The 13,857-nt window shown below is 32.2% G+C and overlaps 2 protein-coding genes across 3 annotated transcripts; both read left to right on the plus strand.

Moving 5' to 3' along the window:
- Nucleotides 1–1,556: 1,556 nt before the first annotated feature.
- On the plus strand, nt 1,557–3,885 carry LOC25482969 (S-protein homolog 19). Its single transcript, XM_013611588.2, has 3 exons — nt 1,557–1,597; nt 1,763–1,835; nt 3,496–3,885. Exons 1-3 carry the CDS (start codon nt 1,557–1,559, stop codon nt 3,883–3,885), a joined length of 504 nt encoding a protein of 167 aa, XP_013467042.2.
- Nucleotides 3,886–6,205: 2,320 nt separating this feature from the next.
- On the plus strand, nt 6,206–13,212 carry LOC25482970 (glycolipid transfer protein 1). 2 transcript variants are annotated; one of them, XM_013611590.3, is made up of 7 exons: nt 6,206–6,378; nt 7,521–7,651; nt 8,566–8,621; nt 9,164–9,294; nt 10,032–10,167; nt 12,054–12,185; nt 12,768–13,155. In XM_013611590.3, exons 2-7 carry the CDS (start codon nt 7,534–7,536, stop codon nt 12,801–12,803), a joined length of 609 nt encoding a protein of 202 aa, XP_013467044.1. In that variant the 5' UTR covers nt 6,206–6,378; nt 7,521–7,533; the 3' UTR covers nt 12,804–13,155. The 2 variants fall into 2 exon arrangements, with proteins under 2 accessions (XP_013467044.1, XP_013467043.1); XM_013611589.3 differs by having other exon boundaries at nt 6,213–6,378; nt 10,032–10,194; nt 12,768–13,212.
- The last annotated feature ends 645 nt before the right edge of the window (nt 13,213–13,857 follow it).

A 13,857-nucleotide genomic window follows, 5' to 3' on the forward strand; every position in this document is an offset into this window, starting at 1 on the left:
TGTTGTAGTCAATGTTTAATGTGTAATGCTCAATTATTATACCAATGCTTGGCCTTGTTGTGGTTAAATACAGTTGTTTTCTACCAAGGTTATATATTCATCTGGATATAGGGAACTATCATCATGATGCAACTTGTGGCTTCGATCCATTAGTATACTAGATGGCTTGCATCCCAAGTCACAAGTCTCAGCTAACAAATCCAAGAAATATTATATATGGCTTAGAGTTATCCCTTGTTCCGACCCGTGTATGAAATTTGTATGTGTAAACACATACAAATTTATTTGATAAATTCAATTGTATAAGTCATCTTGTATGAGGCAATGGTATCTTAGACTTGTGTGTTTAAACAATTGTAATCTTGTGTGATTCTAGTGAAAAATTTCATGAAAATGCAAGGGGATTGGACTAACCTCGGATTGTGAGGTGAATCAGGATAATTGCTTGTGTTTTATATATCTTTGTCTCTCTAACTCTCTATTATTATCTTAACTGTTTTGTTTTGATTTAAACTCTTAACAAAACATTTTTCAGAAAAAAGATAACACAATTCAACCCTCCATTCTTCTACTTTTCTCACCTTCAGACGTGTGCGGTGGACTTTGACCGCAAAATTTTCGTAATTTGAGGTTTTTGGACTTCTTGAACTCTATGCCACTGTCTATTTTTTTGAATTCAGACTAAAAATGAAGGTTTTTAGTTTGACATTTCCTTACTCAAAATATCCTAATTTATCCCAAGATTAATTTTAGTCACTCACAAGTCATTGAACCTGAGCTTTGATTACCAAGATGGTTTAGAACCGGATAAGAAAACATAGACACTTTGTCATAAGAACACACACATTGATTTTTACGTTAATGATTCACAAAGTATTAGAGTAAATCGTAAGTACACCAAATCGTAACAAGTTATTGTCTCCACATGGATTGTCGTTGAACTTAGCAATTAATGGAATTTATTAGAGTAAAAACAGTCAAACAGATTCAATGGTTGCACGTTTTTTAATTGTCCTGCACAATGCATGATTAAGTTTGATTCAGATGTTTAACAACGATTAGGGTTTCCTTGGATCCCCTTTACCTTCTTTGTTGAAATTAATGATGATAGATCATCTTACGTTATTTTTAGCATGTTTTTCAGTCAATTTTAGTAGGTTTTACTAGCAAAGCAGAGGAGTATTAGATCAATTGTCTATGATTTTAGGACGTTTGTAATATTTTCTATATTTAAGTATGTAATTCTATTCTTCCCAAAACATAACAATTTTAGGGAGTTCTTGAAGTAATTCACAAAGAAATCAAGAAAATCAGGCAAAACAAGACATCCGAAGATTTATATGGACCTTGAGAAAATGAAGAATGAAGATTCAAGAGGCATCAAAAGAGTTTACACAGGGAGGAATTCTGTTCCCAAGTTCGAAGACATCTTACATTGAAGAAAACACCTCACCAGGCGAAGAAAACAGACAAAACAACACTAAAAACACACTAAAGTAGTGCCCAGGAACACCACAGGGGGCGTTAGGCGCCCCAAATCTATTTCACTAAAGTATATGGCGCATGCCAGGGGGCGCGAGGCACCTCTTCCTGGCAGGCACATGCGCCAGGCGCATGCCCCTAGGCGTTAGGCGCCCCATTTCTTGCGTAAAAAGTCACTTTTCGTGACTTTTTCGCCCTTGGAAGCCCATGTCTATAGCCCAAGTTAGGTGAAATTTTTTCCTATAAATACTGCCTTCCTCATTCAAAATTCCTTGTTTAGAATTGGAGCAGTTCAAGAGGAAGGCGATTCTAGGAGCCAAGGAGGAGTTATATCTTCTCCTATCTTTTTTAGGGTATGTTTTTATTTTTTTGTATTTTGTCTTAATTATCATGTGTAGATATTTATAGGCTAGGGTTCTAAGATGAACCTCTATTTGATTTGTTGAATAATTATTTAATTTAATCTCGGTTATTTTAGTATATTTTATGTTCGCTATTAAGTTTCATTAGGATTAATTTATTCTGGCGAAGTGCAACCCTAGATTAGGTACTTAGGTCGTGACAAGACTCAATATTGATATTACTATCCTAATACTTATATCTTGTATACTAATATCTATCTATCTAGGAAGTAAGTGATTAGTAATTAGACAAAAGATACTCAAAACGAGTTGACCCTAGTAGTAAGTACTTAGGAGGTGACATTACTAATACAGAGTAAAATTTGTTGAACCTAGTATGTAACTAGTTATTAATTAGGGAAACAAGTACCAAGGGGAGTGAACCGATCCTAGTGAGACCATTCTCCTCGACCTCTTGGCAAGGTTAACATTGATAGGCCTGCTCGTTTGTAGAAGTACCATGGGGAGAAGGAGTATGTGATATGAGTATCCTAAGATTCATAGATGGGAAGACCTTTAGGAACATTGGCCAATACTCATACTAGTAATCCTTACGAAGGTGGCGAAATCATATAGGATTAATAACCCTATACCGTAGCACGTGTATAACCGTATGACAATCATACCTTTGGAAATTTAGGAACGCCACTTTAGCGTAAAAAAATAATAAATTTCATCTTAAATATTTGCAACAAACTAAAGTTGCAGGATATAAAATTGCGTAGCACTGAAATAGCCAAAAGTGAAACATCTGAATCGGTCGCTCTAGCATATATTGATTTTCAGTATAGAGAATGTCTTATGTCAATTTTGAAAATTAGACTTGATTTATGACCAAAATCTTTTGTATTCTCCTCCTTTCCAATGAAGATAAAAATAAAAATGTTGGAACTATTGGGTAAGTGGGTTTATTTGATTTGAGTCTGGTTTTACTCGAAATCTGTTATTTTTGATGGGTTTTTAATCTTTAAAACTATACTCACCCAACTATCCATTCCAACCCTTTTTTTTTGGGGATTTTTGTGTGGTTTTGACCCGATTTTTTGGATTGACCCAATAAATGTACACCTCTACCGTTGACTATACAAAGTACTCACTCCGTTTCAAAATGAGCGTCGTTTTAGCCCAAAAAAAAATTGTTTCAAAATGAATGTCACTTTCAGTTTTCAATGCAATAATAACTTTTTTTTTCTTTTCAATTGTACCCTTCAATTAATATTATGTTAGACTACTTCCAAAATATTATTTTTTTTCTTTAATGAAAAACAAACCAATAGATAATTAGGATAATTTGGTAAAATTGCTATAACATTTGACTACTTTATTCCATTCTTTAATTTGTGTGCAATTGGCTAAAACGACATTCATTTTGAAACGAAGGAAGTAATGAATAGTGATGCAATATTCATGTTTGACTGATAGGTCTTTGCACTTATTATATCCCTTATATGGCCATATTCATTTGACTCAACAGTGTATATATATAACAAGAAACTGATCATAGGTTTCAATATCATTATATCAATTAACATATTGCGAAAACAAAATGGTTACAATCTCTAAAGTTGTGTCTGTAATATCTATGTTACTAACAATTCTCATTGTTTTGCAGTTTGAAGAAGGTAAAAGTTTTAACTTTGACTTGGTAAATGTGTATGTTACCAACAACATAACCAACTATCAACTCGGTGTTCATTGTAAAGACAAAAATCATGATAAGGGATTTAAATCACTGAAATTTGGAGAAACATACACCTTTGCTTTTTATCCTGAATTCCCATTTCCTAGATCCTTGTATTTTTGTGGATTTACTTGGAGCAATATACGTCACCGTTTTGACATTTATGATCAAAGACGAGATGTGAAAGACTGTGGAAATTATTGTCGTTGGATAGTAAACGAATCAGGTCCATGTGATGTTAGTGATGGTGTTAAGTGTTTTCCATGGGGTCCTGATGTTGTTACCAGTGGGAGGATACTTGATCATACTCCTAATGTGTAACATGATATATTTTCCTCTGGAATTTATGTAAGATTGAAGAATAAAAATTAAATAAAAATATATTATAAGTTTTCCTATAGTTAATCATAATATATTAACCATTATATTTGTTTTGATATTCTCTTCTTTCTCAAAATTTTATTCTCGTTTCTTTTACGTAAAAGATGAATGTTAATGAGACTCTCTTATCAATATCTTCTTTAACATTCATTCTCTTATTAGATAAAAACAATGTATGATTTATCACTTTACGTAAAACTTATTTCTAAAGTATGAGACTAACAATGATTTAAGTAAAAAAAAAAAGGAAATGTTGAAGAGAGTGTTGCTATCACTACTCTTTATGTGAAATAACTTGAAATTATGCGTTGTCTCTTATTCCATAACACATACTCATTCCGTCCCAAATTGTATGACGTTTTGAGCATTTCACACATATTAAGAAATGTAATTAATATTGTGTGGGAAAGAGATATTATGAGTTGTTTTACAAAATTGTCCTTAATAAATGATATGGAAAAGATAAATGAAATAATTTAAAGAAGAAAGAGTAATAAATAGTTGAAGATATGATAGGAAAAATAACATTAATGTTTCATTGGTATTGTAAAGTGGCATACAATTTGAGACAATTTTTTTTCTAAAATGACATACAATTTGGGACGGAGGGAGTATGATTTCTCATTTTTCTCTTGTTTCATATTTAAGGCTTAAATACAGTTTTGACCCATTAAGTTTCACAATCTTGCAATTTTGGCCGCCTATAAAAAACAATAACAATTTTGCCTCTAAAGCTTACCCCCCTTTTGCAATTTTGGTCCCTTGGTTTGATTTTGACCCAATCAACGCAAACGTGACACCACACTTGAATGAGCAGGATGCCACGTGTGTAATTTTTTAATTAAAAATTAAGAAAACCACATAATAAATAACATAATTACAACTCGTAAAATTCATCCAAAAAACTAATTTATTAAATAATTTTTTTTTAATTTATTAAATTTTTCCAAAAAAACTAATTGAGTTATTAATACAATAGCATTCCCTCTACCATTTTTTCACAACAATATTTATTGTATTGATTATTTAACCGAAGGTTGTACAAGTATTTTTACATATTTTAGTGTTTTCTTTCATGATTTTCTAGTGTTAATGCGACGTTGTTTTGTTCATTATCGTTGTGCGACGTTGTTTTGTTTTTCCATCTTATTATGATATTTGTTCTATCAAAATTGTTAGATCAACTTAATCTAGTCTAAATTCGATCAATAAATTTGATGTCTTTAACATTATAGATACATATTCATGAACATTCCAGAAAATTGAATATAATTATATTTGTAGACATATGTATTTTGTTGTTTTATGTTATTAACACGAATGTTGTGAGTTTGTTTGTATTTTTTTTTTTTTTAGTGTTTTATATTGCATCGAGTACTCTATCTATTAGAATGAGTGTTTGTTTGGATCTGCGTTTTGCAGCCACAAACGCGAGTTTCAGCTACAAAACGCGATTTGAGTAAACTCTTGGATGTTTGAATAATAACTAGCAAAATCGAATCCCTAAAACATTATTCTAGTCCCAAACACGAGTTGACATGAAGCTACAATTCCAAGCTTCTGCGACTGTTAATATCAATTCTGTTGAAACCCCAAATTCGTTTCCAGCTTTACCATTTTTTTCCTGCTGCGTTTCCATTCAATTATTTATTTATTTTTTGTGACAAACCCATTTGATTATCTTTTACTTGCACTTAAATTTGGCAATATTTTATTTAATACGACAACATTAAATAAATCAAATTCTTTCAAAAAAATTAAAATAAATGAAATGCTACAAAAAGATATAAATCCCAAAATATATACTCATTATATGCTACCCTCGTAAATATTTTTTAACATTAATTTTGTTGAATATAAATGAAATCTAATTTTATAAAAGTTAAAACTGAAAACCCATTTTTATAATTATATATCTAGATACAATTTTGACACAAACTAACCAATCAATATAAATTGGTAAAAATCACTTTTAATTTTGTAAATCAAAACATAAAACAATTAATATCTAACTCACTTTTAATTAAAATCAATTCTCTTAAACTCAATTTAATTAAAATCAATTTTCGTCACCGCCAAATCAAAACACACACCGAAATGAATATTGTTTATAGTTAATAAAAAAAAGTTATTGAATGGAAGAAAAAAAAATTAGTTTTTTTAGGGGAAAAGACAAGTTAGTTTACATTCCTTCAAAAAAAAAAAAGTTAGTTAATTACAAAAAATAATATAAGGAGAAAAAGCATATATTGTTTATGATAAAAGTAATATTTTTTTGATGAACACATGCATCAACTTCTGGAACCGCGTAACGAAAGGCAAAAGAACAAGGAAAGAAGAAAACAGAGAAATTTTGATATCCGATTCTGATCTCAAACAAAAACCATTCAGATCACACTTCTCTCCCTCCATTCTCGCCATTCCTTATACTATGTATGTATACATCATCTCTCTCTTCTAATTCTTCTTCCTTTTCATGGATCAATTTTTATTTTATTTTTATGTTAAATTTTGAATCTTTTGGAAAATTTATGAAATGGGTTTTTCTTATTTCTCAATTTCAGTTACTGGGTCGGTCCTAAAAAGTGAAATTGGTAACCTCAAAATATTGTTTTTTGTCTGTCATCTAATCTGTTTCATGTTTCTGTCAGTTGGAGTTCTGTTTTTTAGGAAAGGAAGTTGTGATGATCTCATAGAATTTTGAACTCTGCATAGTTGTAAGACAATTATTTTTAAGCTTTTAGGTGTTAATAAATGCAATCAGCTTTTAAATTGGGCTGTAAAGAACCAAAATGGAAATAAATTAAGCTTAGCAGAGATGATCATGTCGTGTTGGATGTGCGGTAAGACTAGACGGGATGTGATTATAAATGACAAATATTATAGAGTTGGGATATCACTTATAGTAGAAAAGATGGTGGAAGCTGGGATTAGGTGGTTTGAGCATGTATAGAGAAGACATGCGGATTCTGTAGTAAGGAGAGTAGATCAGATGGATAGTCACATCACTAGAGGTAGAGGAAGATCTAAAAAAATAATAAGAGAAACTATTAAGAAGGATATAGAGATTAATGAGTTGGATAGAGATATGATATTTGATAGAACATTATTGTGTTGTTTGATCCATGTACCCAACCTTAGTGGGATAAGGCTTGGTGGTTGTTGTTGTCTTTGTATGATATTATTAATCTTGGATTCTATCTCACATTGCCTTCAATGACTCATGCCTTTATTAGCTATAAAATCATTGCCTTTAGTTAATTTATGTTCAATAATTTCAAATTCTTAAATTTGTATGTTATAAGGAGCAAGATAAGTAATATTTAGATACTTGAATTTTAACTGCTCATATCGTATCTAGCACCGACATGTAGGATTAAAAGCATGTCAGTGTCCACACTACTGACACATGTGATTATATTCAATTACTTCTATATTTTTAAATTGTTACGATGCCTTGTGTTAGGGTCAGTATCATGTCTGGTCTCCTTGTTTGTGTCAGTGCTTTGTATAGATTTGATCTTTGCTAAGGGATTGCTGATATATTTGTTTGGTTTTGACATTGTTATGTTTAGCTAAAGTGTAAAAATGGAGGGGACTGTCTTCGGTCCTGCACTGGAAGAACTCCAACATGTAAAGTCTGAGCGAGGAGAAATTCTGACCAAACATTTCTTGGATTCGTGCAGACACATATTGCCTGTTATAGGTGCATTCTCATGGTCCCTTATTAGAAATTTTCCAATGTGTTTCCTCTTTTTTTTTTTTTTTTTTTTTTTCTTTTTTGTTTCACAAAGAGAAAATTCCAATTATTCTTGTGCTTAGGGATGTTATATTTGCTAGATCTTAATGAACGGTTCTCTCTTGATCGCCTACTCATCTATGAAGCGCGGACACCTCTGGTATTAGGTGTGTCTCCATGTCTGGCACACGTCAGTGTTCAGCACCCCGTACGACACGTCTCTTAAAACTCATATAGGTGTCCGAAAAAATGTTTTTTATGTGTCGGCACACCTTAGACACTCTTTGAACAGATCTCAGTCACATTTACAGGGCTTAAAGACGTGTCGAAACAATGATGATCTATGAGAGGGCTAAAGACATTAAATCTACATCACTTTTAGCTTTTCGGTAGTAGAGAGATGAATGAAGATGAAAGACTATCATATTTCGTTCTCTAATTGTTTTTTTGTAATGAAACAAATTGCTCAATTAGATGTGCACACACACACACATATATATGTGTGTGTGTGTGTTGGTTTCCGTGTCTATGTTTTTGATATTAGTAGTGTTGACGTGTCTGTATCGTGTCATAGTATTCATCATCACTAAAATATATATTTCGTCACATATATGTGGAAAATATTTCAATTACTCTTATTGTATATATCGTGATCACTTAGGTATCTCTATCTTTCACGTATAAGGATTTAGTTCATTATGAGGAGAAAAGATGCACAAAACATGATGATTGATATTAGTTTTAGAACAGAAACTTGTCGATGCCTTATAGTGCTCTATTAGTAGCCATGATTAATTGTTCATTAGTTTCAAATGTATGATATGAATTCTTGTACTATGGTCAGAAGAAGTGAAGAACTAATGTATTTTTTTTTATGACAGAAAAGTTTGGAGCTGCTATGACCCTTGTTAAATCTGACATAGGTGGCAATATAACGGTATGTTTCTGTCAATTGTTCTTTCTGACTCGTATTTGGATGGATGTGTCATCATATCATATGCTATCTACTAGCTTTGGATATATTCCTCTTTGTCTGTATCGTGCGGTTGAGCGGTGATTCATTTTGTGTTCTGTTTATGAGTTTTTATCTGGTTTGCATAAAAGCTCTGTTTGGATAAACAGCTTAATATGAGTGCTTATTCATGTAAGTGCTTATGTATAAGCTATTTCTATAACTAAAGTTCAAATAAATCAAATTGTTTTCATGTAAGCTATAAGCTGTTCTCGTAAGCTATCATGTTGAGTTTATGGAAATAAGCTGAGAACAACTTATGGACATGTCATAAGTTGTTTCCACAAGCTCTCCCAAACAGTCTTGCAAGTTCTTATGCTAGTAGATAAATTCAATTAAGTCAAACAAAAGAGGCTCATCTTAAGATTTAACTTTTCTTACAATTATTGGTATGCACATGTACCAAAAGTATATCCGTATCCTATGCTATACAATCTCACTCTATACCATATTGATTTTCATGGCAGAGATTAGAAACTTTATATTCATCCAATCCATCAAGATTTAATATCTTGTACAGTTTGGTACAAGTAGAGATTGAAAGTAAAACCGCTAAATCATCATCCAGTTGTACCAATGGACTTCTTTGGCTAACAAGGTAATTAATGAATACCATGCAGTTTTCATTTAACTTTTGTTTCATGTTTGTACGAAATTCTCAAATCTGTTATCTAGAGAACATTTTTTAATAAGAAATTAAGAATATTAACATTTGTATGCATAATCTATGCATGCCTAGATATTAATCATGGAAATTTAAAATTATAAATATGTCACGAAACAACTGAAGTGTGAAACGGGAAAGACCAAGCCTGAACTTGTTTCGTGTTTACTTTGAATAAAGGGTTAACTGGTGTTATAGACAGAAGCTTTCACATTGCACGATTTCTGAGTTAATAGATGTAAAATACAATATATGGAATCCAAATTCAATGAGACGGACGTAAGCACTAGCATGTGGTGAAAATTGGATATCATATCATGACACAAGTTTCATGATGCAAGTATTTTGAATTTATCATCAAAGTGACAAGAAACTGAGGAAGAGGTAAATTACAGGATTCAAGCTAGTAAATGAACTTATTGAGAACTTGACTTTTGACACAATACAATGATGTTTGAACTTGTCACACTTCTAATAGTCAACTTATCGTCCTCAAAATGTTTAGTTGAGGCATTCATATCATAATCTTAATTTATATTTAGTGGCCAGAGACCTTGGCTTATTATTATTAATACAATTTTTGGCAAGAACTTAGCTTGTTATTAGTTATTATTAATCGTTCACTCAATATTAGTTATGATAATTTAATTTTCCAACCTGAAAATCTTCAGAGCAATGGATTTCTTGGTGGCTTTGTTCCAAAACTTGATTGAGCATGATGACTGGCCAATGTCACAAGCCTGTACGGATGCATACAACAAGACTCTGAAGAAATGGCATGGATGGCTTGCTAGTTCAAGCTTCACTGTAATGTTCTTTTCATACTCTGCTCTTGTAATTCTCAAACTTCATGATATAAACAGAATTTTTGTGAGCTTTACCGTTTAATCTTACTTCACATTGGCCTAGATCTCTTGAATGTTCCTAGGAAATGCATTGAGTTGCATATTGTACTGCTGCCATTTTCTACAATCTTTGCACCTTATCATGTGAATGTTACATTTTTCGAATGATGTATGAAATATGCATTTAAGTATTCAGACTATAAGATTATTTGGTTCTGTTTGAATAAACAACTTAATTAAGCGCTATTGACATAAACAATTATCTTATGCATGAGCTATTTTTATAACAAAAGATAAAATAAAGTTTCTTTTGAATAAGCCAAACTAGCCCACCGAAATCAGCACCGGGGAGAATTGAACCTGAGACCTTTAGAGGAGCACACTCCAAGGTCCCAAGCCAACACCACCAGGCCAACCCAAGTGGGTTAAAGATAAAATAAAGTTAATATATTTTTATATAAGCTATAAGCTTTTTTTATAAGGTATGCTAGAGGGCTTATAGAAATAGGCTGAAAACAGCTTATAGACATGTCATAAGTTGTTTCCATTAGCTCTTCCAAACAATCTCACAAGTGCTTATGTCAGTAGATAAGCTAAAATAAGCTATTCCAAATGGACCATTGTAATTTGCTATAATTTAGGCTTATAGCATATCAGAGTTCCATAATAGATTTGAGTTAGAAAACATTTAAATATTGACTAAAATAATGCGACATCTTTATCTTGTAGGCTATGTTTGGATTGATGGAGAGTGATGGAATGGAATGGAGTGGGATATATCCACATTCCATTGTTTGGTTTTGTAAAAAAGAAATGGAATGGAATGGAGTGTGATGGAACCCATTCCATCCAATACCATCCATTCTCCCAATTTTCCATTCCCCCCAATTTGGGGTGTATCCAATGGAATGGAACACAATAATCTTATAATTACTATTTTGTCCCTGCTCTTCATTTCCAATTTCATTTGGCATGTACCAGTCCCTCTATTTTTTTACTTATCGGCCTTTCTTATTTCATCCTCGCCAACTCCTCACTGTTCGTTGCCTCTGGGCTCTGGTTCTACTGTTTGCATCTCTTCACTCAACAAGGTAATCCAAAATTATGAACACAATTCTTCCGACAGGAGCCATTCCTTTTCCTGCTATGTTGCAAAACACAACACTGGATTTGTGTTCTTTTCATGTAAAGTAACGGAAAGTTGAAAATCAATTGCATTTTCGGTTTTTATGTCCTCTATGTGATCATAAGTCAAAAAACATTGCAATTTATGCAAGGCTCTTAATAAAGTAAAAAACATAAATTAGGATCATATGAGACGGTCCATATGTAAAGTCCTCTATTGGAACTGCACATGCGATGCCAAAATAAAAAACATATTGATTGAACTGAGTTGGGAATGCAACCTTTTTTTTTTGTTGAGAGAGAGAATGCAACCTATTGATGTTTTTAAAAAAAAAAGGGTAAAATTGGAATAAAATTTTTATAACTCTTTCTGTTCCGTCAACTTTCCAAACAATGGAATGGAAAATTAGTTCCATTCCATCATAAAGTATCCAAACAATGGAATGGAATTTTTATTCCGTTCCATTCCATTCCCTTCCGTTCCATTCCGTTCCGTTCCGCTCCGTTAGTTTTAAGTTTTCCAAACAGAGCCGTAGTTTCTACACAGTAGTCTATTCATTTTAGATCAAAACTCTCAAACACCATGCAGTTTTCCCTTGTCCCTCCGTCTCAGTCAATGTTCCCTTGTTTTCTGCTTTTTGGTTATTTGTTTTTCCATCAAGGGTGGTTAGAGTGTATGGAACTGAATATGCATTTGGGATGTGTGGAATGTTTAACTTACAGGTAGTCATGAAGCTTGCTCCAGACAGGAAGAAGTTCATGGAGGTGATAGGAGGCAACGGTGATATCAATGCTGACATAGAGAAATTTTGTACAATCTTCTCTCCTCTCCTTGAACAGAATCACAAATTTCTGGTAAGATATCACTAGTAATTTCGGCTCTTATTGATGATCACTAATGCATGGATGTGAATGATTGTTAATGGTATGGACAATATTAATATGTGACATCAAATCAATACAGAAATTATTTAATAAAATTACTCTAAAATTTTAGAAAATATACAGGTGACTAAATTGTATATTGACAATGTTAGGGCCCGTTTACTTTAAATTGTATTTGGGTGACTGGAATGACAGTTGCTTATGAATTTTTCTTTTTTATTATGATAGAGAGAGGATAGCAGATAACCAAAGACAATTTCTGGAAACCCTGAAAACAATATTTTGAAAATTTTCAATCTATGTTTAATGAGTCCATCTTTGCTCCATTTAATATGCATTTTCAAATTGCTTTTAGGGTTTCCGTAATACCTTCCCGATGTTAGAACTAAACGGGCCCTTAATATGTGATAATGACGTCAAATCAATAAACACGTTAACAGAAAGATGTTGGTTGTATCGCAGAAAGAGGTTTCAGGCGGGCAATCTTATTCTCAGGGGGACCAAATAACATATTTTTCTTGCAAGCTTACTAAATTTACTCTTTTGGCGCAGGCGCGTTTTAAATTGGATGATATGAAGGCATCATGAATCACAGATTCGTACATGGTCGAAAAGACCTAATGAGTGACTCTTGCATGGAATCATGGTCAGAAGTTCCTGAGGAGAGGCTCTTGCATGCTCACTCTTATCTCTTATTGAGTCTATTATATCCATGTTTTCACCTTTGGCATCCAGATCAACTAGCATGATAAATAAGGATTATCTTCAATGTGCCACTAATTTTACTCTTTTAAACTTTATTCTGTCATATTTGTTACTATCAAGTAGTTTACTGTGAAGCCAAGGCTACCAAAAGTTCCATTAACCTGTTTTCTGCTATACCTTAATACCTTATAAAATCTTGATAATGAAACTGTTTAATCCTGTTAGAGTTACACTAGTTCAACTTTGTCTCATTGTACGTCTATTTGATCATAATATTGTTGTTTTATCCCAAGATATAGAGTAAATTGCTCTCATGTTTTGTGCTTGTGTATCAGATTTTTTTTTTATTAAATAAAAAACTAATTAAAAATATGTTTTTTTTTTCATTTAATTAAAAATTGTAAATTACTCTCATGTTTTGACATGTAGAGACAAACTATTTTGCCCAATTTCAATTAACCCTTTAAAAGGGTTGTCCATGACAAGACTTTATGAGGAACCATACCATGTGTTCTAGAGTTGAGTTTAATCCTAAATTGTGCCAAGTTGTGCTGCCATATCCCTTGTATTTTGATGGCATGACTTGTGTATGGGGGGATATAAAATTTTGTTGTAGTTTTTCTTTCTAATTTTACGCTTTACTTAAATTAAATTTACATCAATCTACTCTAGCCTTTAAATCAATATTAACAACTATGATCTAAATTAATCTTAATTTAAATTTAAATTAAAAATATAGTAATTAAAATAAAAATTAGAATACTCAATAATAGAATTTCGTTCATAATTTCATACTTAAATTTTTTGCCGCAATTATGGTCTTCATTTGAGAAAAACGAACAACCAGGTAAAGATGTATGAATGACGGGTAGGCCGGATTTTGTGTGTCGTTTACTCGGTCTTGACATCAGACAGACCAATTTTTAGGTCCAAATTT

This window comes from Medicago truncatula, chromosome 1 (genome assembly GCF_003473485.1).
Source record: "Medicago truncatula cultivar Jemalong A17 chromosome 1, MtrunA17r5.0-ANR, whole genome shotgun sequence".
NCBI classification, from domain to species: domain Eukaryota; kingdom Viridiplantae; phylum Streptophyta; class Magnoliopsida; order Fabales; family Fabaceae; genus Medicago; species Medicago truncatula.